Raw genomic sequence first — 14,861 nt, 5'->3', positions numbered from 1 at the left:
CCATTATAATAATGATAGTTTTACTACCTATATTATCATTATTTTGTTTTCCTACGGCCCCAAGTAACGACTGGATGACATATGTATCTGCAATATTTATTTCTCTCTCAAACTCCACACTCCACACACAAGATAAGTGGGTTGGGTTCAGTCGTCGTCGTGTAACCGGTGCTTGATTTCTCTATTCATACAACTTACCGAAGTTTGTTTTCAAAGTAAACTTCTTGTAGTATCAACTGATTTTTAAAATGACTGCAAGGGACGAATCTGTGTGTTTTCTATTTGATGTTGACGGAACGTTAACAGCACCTAGACAGGTAAGTTAGTCAGTGTGGTAGGCCCACCATACAGAATACCGTATACGTAATTGCACGCACATTGTGGTGTTATTTTAGGAAGGAGGATATAGGCCTAGACTTGCTTGAGTACTAAAAAAGTGATGAATGATGCAATAGAGATAAACATCTATTATGTATGCCCCTTAATACAATAGTAATACTACTACCAGATCACACTTTAAAATAATTAGGACAACAATTTTACTAAATTACTAACCTTAAATAAAATAATGTTCTATAAAAATGTAAATATTTAAAAAAATAGTATACATAGTCCTTACAGTATAGATAGGCTAATTTGTAATTATTCAATAAACATTATCATGAATGCTGTTTGTTCTTGAATGTCTATTATGTAAAAAATTAAAAATAAATTTAAAAAAATAAAAAATCTGATATTTTTAAGTTCAATAATTTATACATACGAAAATGGTTGTTTATAAATTATAAATGTTTTTTTTAGTAGAAACATTTTTTACAATTCTTATTAACTAATATTATTATAACAGTATTTATTTCTATTTGTCACTATATTTGTATTGTTTGTAATATTACTATTTTCTTTTATTTCTATGAATCAAAATGACAATTAAATTATATCCTTGTTATCAATGAGATCATTTCTTATTATTTGTGCTAATTCATAAAATACTGGGAAATTATTTAGCAATTTCCCTAACAATTGTGCCTTATCATGCATGATAATCAGCTCTTGGATTTACTGCTGTATGACATGGCATTCATCAACCAATCAGAAGCCTCCATTTGGAGGTGTGTCAGATACAATAGATAATACTTTTCCTGATAATAGTTTTGTTTACTCATGAAGGCTTGTAAACAATACACTGTGTGTTGTTGCAATTCCTTACTTTTGAAGGTCAATAGGTCAATTCATGCCCTTTGACATTGGAAGAAATAATTCTGATAAGAAATAAAATCCATTTTTTAACAGAATGCAACACTCTAAACATTTTATAAACTAATATTTGTTTGTTTTCCCCACTTTATTATAATATATAGAGAATAACAAAAGAAATGGACGACTTCTTGTGTGATCTACGCAAAAAAGTATCTGTGTGTTTGGTAGGAGGATCGGACCAAGACAAAATTTTAGAACAGTTAGGTGGTGAAGAGGCACTGAACCATTTTGACTATTTCTTTTCTGAAAATGGTCTAGTTGCTTACAAAAAAGGAGAACTTCTGGCTAGAGCGGTAAGAACTATAAGAAAATTTAAACTTGGAGTAGCTCCACTTGAGTATCCCAGAGACGTATTGTTTCGCCCTTGTTTTAATTCATTAGAGTCGCCCTAAAATTAATGATTAGCAATATCTGAGTTTGTTTATCTGATATAGCACCCATGTCTTTAGATTCGTCTTAGCAAGGCCATGTAAAAGTATCGTGGTTGGTAATTAAAAGCCTGAATAATATCTTGGCAGGGGGGCCAAACTTACACCCTCCACAGATACAAGTACACATGGTGTTATCTCTTTATAAGTATGCAATGAAGTATGTATTTCAACAAAAGAGTATTTTCAATAAAATGGGCATTACTAGAGTACAGTAGATATATATTATTACACAATTTTCTTAAAGTTTTTTATTTTTGTTTTTTATTTTTCAGAATATACAGAAGCACCTCGGAGAAGAACTTGTCCAAAGATTTATTAATTACGCCCTAGCATACTTGTCAAAATTAGAACTTCCAGTTAAAAGGTAATCCTCCCCCTCTAGACTAGTCCAGATAGTCATATTTCCACTCTAATAAGATGCTGTAGGCATTTCGTGTTAAAAGCGAAAAAATATGTGTTTTAGGGTAATTTTGGGGTGCTGAATTCAAATCTGCTGTTTACCCGGCTCAATTTTTAGATCTTCAGCCTTAAAATGTGAAAAACAAAATGGCCGCCATTTCAGACTTATTTTGGCTTATAACTTGACTTTTAAGTGACGTAGCAAGTTAAAAATGGTTTCTATACCTATGTTTGTGATACTGAAGATTCCAAATATATTGATATTAAAGTTGTAAATATTCTTTTTCGGCCGTCATGTTGAAATCCAAGATGGCTGCCATAATTTTAAACGTATTTGGGCTTATAACTTGACTTTTAATTAACATAGCAAGTTAAAAATTGTTTCTATACCTATGTTTGTGATACTGAGGATTCCAAATATATTGTTATTAAAGTTGTAAATATTCTATTTCATCCACCATGTTGAAATCCAAGATGGCCGCCGTCATTTTAAACATATTTTGGCTTATAACTTGACTTTTAATTAACATAGCAAGTTAAAAATGGTTTTTATACCATAGTCCAGTAAAAGTATGGTTGCACCTAGAACAATTAATTGCAACAGAATTTCTTTTGTTTTTTCTGGTTGATATGGTCCAAATTAACATCATATCCAAAGTTTACCAAAATCGGACATCGGGAAGTGGGTTCATTAGCATAAATTAAAAAGGCCGCCATTTACCATTTTGAATTCTTGTATATTATCTCCTTAACGGTTTAACTTATAGACCACCTACTGTAAGTGCATTACGAGTAGTTATAAATGTATAGTTTACATTAGGCCTATTGATTGATTGATTGAAATATATATTTATACTGGGTAACCTCTTCAGTCAAAGACTGGTCTCACAGAGGGCCCAGTTGGTGATCAGTGGCTGTGATGTACTAATACACCGGGGTAACCCCCTACTCGTCTCGAAAGATGTACTAGGTTCTTTAAAGTGCACACGAGCTAGATGTGTACACTGGACCTACGGTTTATAGTCCTTATCCGAGAAGACTCGTTCTACCACCAGAACCATGGAGTGAGTGAGCCTCGAACCCGTGCCGATGTTATAGCATTCGATTATTTTTTTCTAGACCACCAGCCGATACGTAGGCCTACTCAACTGTATTAATACCACCTATTTACATTGATATATTTAAATATAGATAGAGCTATCAGGGGCGGTCGCAAGACTATTTTAAGAGGGTTGCCCAAAGACTCCAGGGCTGTAGACACTGAGTATTTGAGCAAGCAAATTGTTAAATGACACCCCTACATGGCCGCAAATGGTACTCTCGCACGTAAAATTCATGATAAATTTTTTTTTTCGTTCAATGCGAACGTCACGGGGAAGTCCCTGATGAAGGTACTTTTGGTACGGTAATACATTCTAATAACTGTACTCAATTAATGTAAATTAATTATCAATTAATAATTTTAAAAAGTTATACAAAAAATATGAAGCTGTTGCTATAAATATATTGAGCGAAAGGTTAAATTGTATAATTTGGAATTTTAATTCATTTAAAAATGCTAAATAAAGTCAGATGTTAAAACCACAATTTCCAAAAATTCATTTTTATTTATCCACTATAAACTTTACAAAAGTGTTGTTTTAAACCACACTCCAAATAAAACAAAGAAAATAATGATAGGACATTTGCAGAAAGAAGCAAACTTTGCTCTGCTACCTGTATAACACGGTTCAAATTTCGGAACGTCTATAAATTACTACGGAAATTCGGCCTAATATTTACGAATGTACGGAAATGAAGATAAATAGGGTACTACACGCATCGGAAATACAAAACTATACGCACAATTATGATTTGGCCTAAAAATTGGCCTTAGATTATGGAAAACCCCCGGCAAAATGCTATAATTATGGACAAATCGATTATTAGCCTTGGCAATATGCCTAATATTTAAAAGGAATGAATATAGGCTATATTTCGTTTGTCGATAAATTTTTGAATTCATGTGTGAATGATTGATCCATTAGAGGTAATCTGTGATGGCTCTAGTAACACTGCTATGCGTGGGTACTTTGTGACTAACGTAGTATGCTACATACACGAGCCTAGAAAGGGAAAATGTAACAAGTCAGAGATGAAATAAAATCACTAACATTTAGCTGATTGTCGTTGTTTTAGTCGTCGTCAGAAGTTTATCGACCGACATCTATTTCTCATGTGTAGTAGAGCGTTTCTTTGATTGAATAGTGTTGTTTGTATTATAACACAAGGTCATTTTGGATTTTCAGTAAATTACCAATGGTTTATTCAAAGTCAAACTGTAACTAATCCCTCACTATTCATTCAAAATGTTATTGTTATACTACTATATTGTTGAAAAATGGATTGCGTGATATGAAAATGGATTGATAGTAAAATGTAATAAAGATACGTTCTTGTCTGGTTATTAGGTATTCATGCTCTGATGAAGCAGAGGATTATTTTTGTAGCGTTCCATTTAAAATAAATTTTATTACAAAGAAATATTTTGGTTGTGAAGGTCGTTTTAACAATTAGGCTAATATCAAAACATTCAATAATAATAATTTAATATTAGTGATATATGGGAAAGTATTTCTAGTAATATCAATTTTGCAATTTCAAAATCTGTACCAACTAAGAAATGTAAAAAATCGAAATCTTTTCCCTGGATAACTCCAGAAATAAAAAAGCTTTGCACAAAGAAAAGAAAGTTGTACAAAATTGCTAAACAAGTAGGAACTGAAGAAAGCATAAATAAATTCAAATCTTGTAGCAGGGAATTAAAAAAGTCAATATATTGTAGCCATCGGGATTATGTTGTAAATATTTCAAACAAAGCTACAACTGATATAAAACAATTCTGGGCGTATATAAGGTCTATAAAAAATGACTCAGATGTTAGATGTTAGCTTTAAGATAAATAACACAATGGTATCTGATGCTAAGGTGTTGGCTAATCTTTTCAATACACAATTTGTAAACAACTTTTGCATAGATAATGATCAGCATTGTGATTTGGATACAATAGATTGTCTTACCAACTTTGAATGTGATGCCTGAGGTATTTTATGCCCTCTCACAGTTAAATGTATCCAAATCACCAGGACCTGATTGTTTGCTTCCAATATTCTTAAAGTCATGTAAGGCACATTTGGCTAAATGTTTTATGTACATTCTTTAATTTAACTGTACAAAAAGGTATTTTACCAAAACAATGGAAGGATGCAAATGTTGTACCTATTTTCAAAAGAAATGGAAAACCCAAAGACGAAATGAAAAGCCATCGTCCAGTGTCTTTAACTCCCATAATTTGTAAGATTATTGAGAAATTGCTTTGCTATCGTTTAATATCTAGAATATAATAATATCCTTTCAGAAAATCAGTTTGGGTTTAGACAAATGTATAGTACTGAACTTTTACTTTCAAAGGTTTTTCATTCATGGGCACAGAGCTTAGAACTTAAAGACTGTAAAAATATTGATATTATTTTTCTTGATTTTTCGTCTGCATTTGATAAGGTGTCTCATAAAAGATTAATTAAGAAACTTAATAACTGTGGCATTGGTGGAAACACTAATGCATGGATTACAGATTTTCTTTCAAATAGACGCCAAAGGGTTATTTACAGAGGAGAAAAGTCAGAGTGGGTAAATGTTACTTCAGGGGTACCACAAGGGTCAGTTTTGGGCCCTCTTTTATTTTTGATTTATGTAAGTGATATTGTAAATAATATTTCTTCTTCACTTTTTCAATTTGCTGATGATCACACATTATCACGTCCTATTTATAACAATGATGATTGTAAATTGCTTCAAAAGGATTTAGATTTAATTGCTAAATGGGCAAATGTAAACAAACTTCCCTTAAATCCTGTCAAATGCGCCGTAATGCATGTTACAAGATGTAAAGAGATAGTTAACTGGGATTATACCATAGAATCAGACAATATTCCTAAAGTTACAGAATTCAAATTTCTAGGTGTGTATGTAAATAGTTCGTTGTCTTGTCATACACAAGTTAATTATATATGTTGTAAAGCAAGCAGATTGCTTGGTTTCATTTCAAAATGTAGTAAAAATATGTCCTGGTTAGCTATGTTGAACTTATACAAAGCTCTATTACTTCCAGTGGTTACCTACTGTTGTTCAATGTGGGCACCATTTGAGAAATCATATATTAATAGAATAGAAAGTATACAAAGGAAAGCAACGAGGATAATAATGTTTAGAAAGGAAGGTTCCTGGGACACATCTTATTTTCATAGGTTGAAAGTGCTTGAATTATTATCTATTGATGACTTGTTTAAATTACATAGACTTTCATTAGGATTTAAGGTGTTGAAAGGTTACTGTCCCCATTCTTTCAATGAGTATATTAAAAGTGAAAGATGTCCGGGTAGGCTTTTACGTTGGAATTCCAAAGGCAATACTTTTCATAATTCTGTATTTGTTTCCTTTCCTAGACTATGGGAGCAAATACCAAATGACATAACTGATTCACAAACAATTTCAATATTTAAGGCTGCTCTAACAAAACACTATATTTCATGTTATGTATAGTTTATTTGTATTTTTCTTGTATATGGTTTTATCTTAACTGTTTGTATTGTATGGAGTGAGTGCAGAATCTGTTTGGGCTTTAGCCTATTCTCATTCCTGGTTATTTTTACATTGATGACCGAATAAATATTATTATTATTATTATTATTATTAACAATGATAAAAAGAAACATAAGTGTGTCAAATGTGAGCACGTACCATTCAGCGGTTTCGGAGGAGATACGTAAAATTACTCGACAAATTTAGTAGCAGCAATATATATATATCCACCAGTATACAGTAGGCACAGCTATGTACAGATACATTCAGCCATACCCCACCGAGAGTCTGTCCAATCGAATTGGAACACTACAATGAAAGCCCCAGTGGCCTAATGGTTAGAACATCTGCATATCAAGCAGAAGGTTCCGGGTTCGAATCTCAGTTAGGGCTTTCTCTCATTCTCACAGGTTTCGTCATTTTTATTGTTTCTAATTAATTAAATTTCATTATATCACCGGGCGGATTAGAATTTATTCTGTGCCTATATATATATATGTGTGTGTGTGTGTGTGTGTTTAAAATAGGCGTCATATTGGATTTCAACATGGCGGCTGTTTACAACTTTAATAACAATATATTTGGAATCAGTCTCACAAACATAGACATCGTTTTTAACTTTCTATGTTACTTATAAGTCAAGTTATAAGCCAAAATACGTTTTAAATGGTGGCCATCTTGGATTTCAACATGGCGGCTGAAATAGAATATTTACAACTTTTTAGTAACAATATATTTAGAATCCTCAGTATCACAAACATAGGTAAAGACATCATTTTTAACCTACTATGTTACTTAAAAGTCAAGTTAATAAGGCAAAATATGTTTAAAATGGCGGCCATCTTGGATTTCAAACATGGCGGCTGAAATAGAATATTTACAACTTTAATAACAGTATATTTGGAATCTTCATATCACAAACATAGGTATAGACACCATTTTTAACTTGCTACGTCACTTAGAAGTCAAGTTATAAGCCAAAATAAGTCTGAAATGGCGGCCATTTTGTTTTTCACATTTTAAGGGTGAAGATCTAAAAATTGAGCCGGGTAAACAGCAGATTTGAATTCAGCACCCCGAAATTACCCTAAAACACATGTTTTTTTGCTTTTAACACGAAATGCCTACAGCATTTCATTTTTCTCAAATCTGGACTAGTCTACTCTCCAATCCGCTAAATTTAAAGATTTTCTTTGTAATTAAGTTTTCTTATCCAAACACTGTTATGTTCCAAAATAAAATATTTCAAAATATCTTTTTTCATTATTCAGAGGGACTTTTATTGAATTTCGTAGTGGTCTGATCAACGTGTGCCCAGTAGGTCGAAGCTGCAGCCAGGCAGAAAGAACGCAATTCTTTGAGTTTGACCAGGTCAGTTGGACAGTTTATCCAAAACAACTACTGATTATTGTTGTTATTAAACTATAGATAGCTTTCATATTTACACTTTAAATAATGTATGTGTTTTTATTTAAACAGTGCCATAAAAAAAAGTCCAATAATAAGCAAATAGATAAAGCAAATTAAAATTTTTAGTAAAAGTATATATAAAAATAATATTTGCACTGCACTGATGAAGGGCTAGTGTTGCCCGAAAGCTAACTTTTCTGGCTGTTTTACTTTATTGTTTTGATTTAGCTTTTCGCTTTTTTTTTGTATCTCCATTGAGATCCAGCCACTGATACCCACAGCATTGTCAATTTTTTTGAGTAGTTTGCCTTTGGATTTATATAAAAATAAATATTTATATTTTTAATAGAAACACAAAATTAGGGAAAATATGGTGGCGGCAATGAGGAAGGAGTTTGCAGATACTGACCTTATATTTGCTATTGGTAAGTGGCAACTTAAATATGTCATTTAAACCCCTATCTCAACCTATCTCCCCATATAAATGAATATTATCAAAATGAATAACTTGTGAATAGAATGTCAAAGGTCACATATTTATTTAAATCAGATTTACCATAATAAAGACACCATATGTTGTATATACCAGCAGGTTATAATGTAAAACATATGTAGCCATTTTTATGTTGTGTTCCAAAACACAATTATATTTTTGTGTACATGCCTACATACAAAGGTTTGAAAAATACAATACAAACATTTTAAAAAAAAAATATTTAAAAAATGTATTTGTTACCTAATAAGTGTTTTTGATGGTGCTTATTCAGACCTAATATGGAAACTATTGTAAACTGTTTTTTAATTTGTCTATAGTTTTTCATTTGCATATTATTATTTTTGCAGGTGGTCAAATCAGTGTAGATGTGTTCCCAAAAGGCTGGGACAAAACATATTGTTTAAACTATATAAAGGAATATAAGACAATAAGATTCTTTGGTGATAAAACAATGCCTGTAAGTATACTATGACGTCCAGCTTGAGCGTGTACTGACTTTCTTCCCAATAGCCTGATGGGTTGCATAGAATTTCTATTACAATTCTGATATCCGGACCCTCCATTTAAACATGACAAAATAATGCAGTGCCTGATTTTATTGTCTCACCTCTAAAACTAAATGCAGATCCAAGGGGTCGGGTAGCCACTAGGGTCATGCATTCCCCTCTTTTAGCAGCTAGAATTACATCATGAGCTACTTTTCTAACTTCTTTTGACACTGTTAGCACTCCATAATCTGACAATTAATTTTTTATTAAAAAAATATTACAATACTTTGTGTTACAATGTTTTTATTGATATTATTATTATTATTATTATTACAAAATCACTATTTTCCCAGAGGAAACTCCTTAGAACTTTTTAAAATTTTCAAACAACAATTTTTCAACCACCATTTTTTTTATAGGGAGGCAATGACCATGAGATATTTGAAGACCCTAGAACAATTGGATACACAGTGACAAGTCCAGAAAATACAAGAAAACAAGTAACAGAAGTTTTAAACTCTCTATAAAGGCTCGCAAATATGTTGCAATTTTAATTCAGTAGAGGCTAATATGATTGATTGATTTTATTTGATATTCATACATAAAAGTTAAAATATACAATGTATAAAAAGAATACCTGGATAACCCATTAAGTCGACAAAAAAGTAAACTTATTTCCAATGGGGTCCAATCCGTAATGACTGAAAAGTGAGTGGTTGGGCCTAGTACAATTATCGTTAAGTATGACTCAGTAAAAATGAAAAAACAAGAAAATACATACAAGACAAGAAAACATCAAAAAAACAATATTAAAAATAGCTTAATTAAACTGAAATACCAAGCTGTTCATTATTAAAATATTCTTTAAGTTTTATTTTGAAGGTTGCATTATTTTGTATTGATTTGAGTGAATTGGGGAGCCTGTTCCAGTCACGGATACCTAAGAAATAAAAAGTCGTATCATTAACGCCAGTAGCCTTAGGAGTGACAAAATTAAATGTTGTACCCCTGGTGAAATGGTTGTGATGATCAGAAATTAACAAAAAGTTATCCTTAAGGAAAGAAGGCGTATTAAAGTTATAACGAATTTTGTGAACATAATTTAATCTTAAAAACTTATTTCTGAGGCTGACATTAAGAAACCCAAGATCGGAAAGCTCTTTGGCACCTATGTGAGACCTCGGACCAACATTTAAAATGAAACGTGCCATCTTGTTTTGGGCAGTTTGTAATTTATGTTTAAGATTCTTATTGACACCGCCGTACCATGCCGAGGCAGAATAGTCAAATGTACATTGTATTAAAGCAGTGCTTAATAGTTTACGACATTTTTTATTCAAGCACGAACTTTGCCTATGTAAAAACTTCAACCTTGACTTAACTTTACTGATAACACTAGTTGCAATGATATCACATGATACATATTGGTCTAAATCAATACCTAAATATTTAACTTGCTTAGTACTTTTGATTCTACGGCCCATTAATTCTACAGAAAACTCTTTTACTTTGTTAAGCTTCGCTCTGCTACCAAAGATAATACTTTCGGTTTTGCCAACATGTAAAGATAATTTGTTTTCAGTTAACCAGTCCTGGCACTTAGCTAGGACAGTACTTAATTTATGAGCGATTTTGGTGGCATCGTGATGAGAATACAGAATCGTAGAATCATCAGCATAAAGCAATAATTGAACATCAGAATCAATACAAGAAGCAATATCATTTAAATAACATAGAAAAAGAATAGGGCCCAAGATGCTACCTTGCGGTACACCATGAGTAACTATAAGAGGTTCAGAGCAGGTACCATTCACACTGACAACTTGTGTGCGGTTAGCGAGATAAGATTGAAACCAGTCAGTACACTTAAAACCCATGCATTTTAGCTTGTTAATTAAAATCACATGATCGACGGTATCGAAAGCTTTTTGTAAGTCAATTAGAACCATTCCAGTAAGAAGGCCTTTGGACTTATTGTTTTTTAAACCGTCGATGAGATTTATGAGGTTGCTTTCAGTTGAATGGGCCTGCCGAAAACCGGATTGATAGGCATAAAGTATATTATTTTTGGAAAGATACCTTTCAACTTGTATAGCTACAGATTTTTCAAGAATCTTAGATACCGTAGGCAGAATACTAATCGGCCGATAATTCTCAACATTTGTTCTAGTATTTTTCTTAAATAGAGGGGTAACTTTAGCAATTTTAAGATCATGAGGAAAACAATTAGTTTTAAACGAAAGGTTAATGATATGAGCTATCGGTTCAGCCAAGATTATCGCACCGTCACGTAAGAATCTTGAGGGAATATTATCTAGACCGACGCTTTTGTTTACATTTAGGCTTTCGAGTTGAGTTTTAACAAATTCTATGGTAACAGGCTCTAGCTTAAACATTTTTCCTTTTAATTTAACGTAGTATTTAAGAAGATCGTTAGTGGACATGGTGAAAAGACCTATGCATTTTGGGAGTTTTTTGACGAGTGTTGACGCAACATTCGTGAAAAACTCATTAAAACGAGAGGCAACGCCTTTTGGACAGAAAGTTTGTTTACCATTGTCATCGAGAACGATTTTAGTGTTTGTTTTACATTTCTTCTCGTATCCGAGCTGTTTGAGGGTTTTCCATAATTTTTTAGGGTTGTCTTTATTTTCATCAATCTTATTGAGAAAATAATTAGATTTAGCTTTTTTGATCAGCCGCTGAGCTTTGTTCCTAGAGGCACAATAATATTTGTATATATCTAGATTAGATTTATCTTTCTTGAATTGTTTTAAAAGTGTGTCTCTTACTTTGATTTCATCGGCAATTTCGGAGGTAAACCAGGGTGCTATGTTTTGTTTAAGTCTAACTTTTTTTATTGGCGCTATTGAGTCGATCACCTTAATGATGATATCTTTAAGAGTTAACCACGCGATATTTACATCGACATTATTAGTGACAACAGACCAATCGATATCGTTAAGTGTTTCAAGATAGTTATTTACATTATAGTTTTTTAAAGATCGTAATTTTGCGGAGTTGTGTTCATTTTTATGAACATGAGACTTAGGTATTTTTCTAGTGCAATAAATAAGAAAATGGTCACTAAGGCCAATGTTAATTACTCCAGATTGCTTCACATTATTTTGTACATTAGTAACAATGTGGTCCAAACATGAGCTTTTTTCTTTTCCTATTCTAGTTATATCCTTAATAACATTACTAAAACCATTTCTTATAAGGCAATCATTATATCTTTGCGATACTGGATTAATATTTAAAGTACATATGTTAAAGTCACCAAGAATATAAATTTCACTACTCTCTTTGATTTTTGATACAGTTTCTTCAAAGTTGTTCTGAAATAAAGTTACATTCTGTTTTGGTGGGCGGTAGCATGTACCAATCACAATTTCCTTTGAACGAGGCAGATATATATTTATCCATATTGCTTCAAAATCGTCGATATCCAGATCATTTCTACGTGTGAAGGCGCGTTCATTTTTTACGTAGATACAAACTCCACCACCAGACCGGTTTCTGTCCTTCCTGAGCGCTGTATATCCATCAATTTTGATCTCGTTATCGGTGATGGATTCGTCCAGCCACGACTCGCTGATGGATATAACAGTAGCTTTGGTCTTCGATGCGATGTGCCTTAGTTCAGACATTTTATTAACTAATGACCGCGCATTAAGGTGAATAAAATGTAGGCCTTTGTTAAACACGTTGAATTCCTCGCTTAAATGCTCGTAAATGTCTTCTGTACATGTATGTCCATCTTGTTGGGTTTCATTCACATTATTTGTGTCGGCAATAAATTCGTCATGAATATTAATGTCACTGATGCATTCATCATTCGGAAGCTGATTGAAGAGGCATTCTTGACATAACCAATTATCTTTCGAGTTCCGTTGCTTATCATATACAATTTTATTTATTCTTCCGCACTTGATATGGTAGTTACATTTACATTCAGTGCATTTCATTGCCCTGTGCGTTTTCGCAATCGGTTTTTTACAAATTGAACATGGGTTTCTGATTGGTCCTGGGTTCGGAGAAACGTCTCCAGCGATAATAATAAGTACCATCAGGAAACTTGGGTTTTTTAAGTTTAAGCGGCAAACTGGATACGGTTTAGAAGATCCGTACAATGTCCATAAGGGAGACATTATATTCAGGTTATCCGTATGTATCTTCGGTTGAATTGCCCAGCTATCATATATGCTGGAGTTTAACGTAGAAAAAATGTCTGAGTTTAACGTTGGGCGGCAGGTAAAGTTAATTCTCACTAGAAGGCATAAAATAATAAGAACATTTGTAGTAATCGCTGCCATTATTAAGAGTGATTTAATTACCTTATCAGTGGTTGAATGACGTCCAGGAGCTTAGCAAAGTCAATCAAACAGGTAAACAAGTGTTGGTCAGCTGATTAAAACTTCCCGCCAAGCGCAACGAAGCAAATCAAATGTAAACAGGATAAAAACGGAATAAAAAAACACCAAAATACATCAAAAAACTGTACATATCCATATAAAACTTCTTTAAAAAGTATTTATGATGTCGTTGATACTTAGATCGAGGTGATCAATATTGCACTTAGGCTTAAAAACAGCAAAAAGTCGAGCTAGGCTTAGGATGAAATCACCGCCCAGACCGGGCACCTCTCCTTTGATCGTTGCCTGGGTCCGACTCGCCCTCGTCGTAGTATGGTCTTACGAGGATTAAAACTGGATAAAAACGATTAAAAATTTCAGATAAAATAGTTAAAATACAGGCTGAGCGTAGATCCAGATCTTACTGTTCCATATGTTGTTCAATTATTCTGGATCGGTGTCGATTTAAGTTGAAAAACACTGGCGAAAAACCAGTTCACGAGAGAGAGTAATCGAGACACGTCTTATCTACTCATAATATATGACACTAATAATTGTACATGCCTTGAATCAGGTAATAATGGTGATTAGGATCTTTCATATTTAATCAGTGCTTTAAATATTTAATAAACTATCATTAAAATACACCACTCTATCCCTGTTTACAGTTGACATACCTCTAATATTTTGGTTCCCATCTCTGTATACCTCCTAACACTATTTCTACTAAAATTTCATTATTTTGGTTCCCATCTCTGTATACCTCCTAGCACTGTTTCTACTAAAATGTCGTTATTTTGGTTCCCATCTCTGTATACCTCCTAGCACTGTTTCTACTAAAATGTTGTTATTTTGGTACCCATCTCTATATACCTCCTAGCTCTGTTTCTACTAAAATGTCGTTATTGTGGTTCCCATCTCTGTATACCTCCTAGCTCTGTTTGTACTAAAATGTTTTTTTGCAATAATGTTTTTTATTGCAGTGAAACCGATATTTGTTTTTTGTTTATAAAACAAAATGTATTCCTTACGGCAATAAACTAGTACTAGAATTGATTGCTAACTGATAAATATTTTTATTCCATTGTAATACAGTATTGTTTTAATATGATTCCAGTTTTAGATATTTTATATTTGACAGAAATAAATGAACTTTGTAGCAATTTTACAGTAAGTTTGATAAATATTATTACAAATTAACAAACAAAATGGTTTTTATTGAGATCAAGGTGGAAGCTCCCACTCCAAAAGCTACTCCTTCAAATAATAGGTTTGGATCACAGCACTGTAATATGCTTCATCAACATACAGTATAATATGATCTTATCTAAATAGTTTTACTACAGTAACAAATAAAAAACAAAATTAGGATATTTTTTTACAAAGAGAAAAATCTATATTG

At 32.6% G+C, this 14,861-nt stretch overlaps 1 protein-coding gene across 1 annotated transcript; it reads left to right on the top strand.

The window, feature by feature from the left end:
- The first annotated feature begins 126 nt into the window (after positions 1-126).
- LOC144840887 (phosphomannomutase 2-like) lies at positions 127-14,302 on the top strand. The gene is made up of 8 exons (XM_078696968.1): positions 127-317; positions 1,359-1,550; positions 1,961-2,052; positions 7,979-8,078; positions 8,467-8,542; positions 8,961-9,070; positions 9,521-9,673; positions 14,001-14,302. Exons 1-7 carry the CDS (start codon positions 249-251, stop codon positions 9,626-9,628), a joined length of 747 nt encoding a protein of 248 aa, XP_078553094.1. The 5' UTR covers positions 127-248; the 3' UTR covers positions 9,629-9,673; positions 14,001-14,302.
- Positions 14,303-14,861: the final 559 nt, after the last annotated feature.

Source organism: Antedon bifida, chromosome 4, assembly GCF_963402885.1.
Source record: "Antedon bifida chromosome 4, ecAntBifi1.1, whole genome shotgun sequence".
Taxonomy (NCBI): Eukaryota; Metazoa; Echinodermata; class Crinoidea; order Comatulida; family Antedonidae; genus Antedon; species Antedon bifida.
The sequence above is the reverse complement of the archived record's forward strand: the minus strand, read 5'-3'. Positions and strand labels throughout refer to the sequence as shown.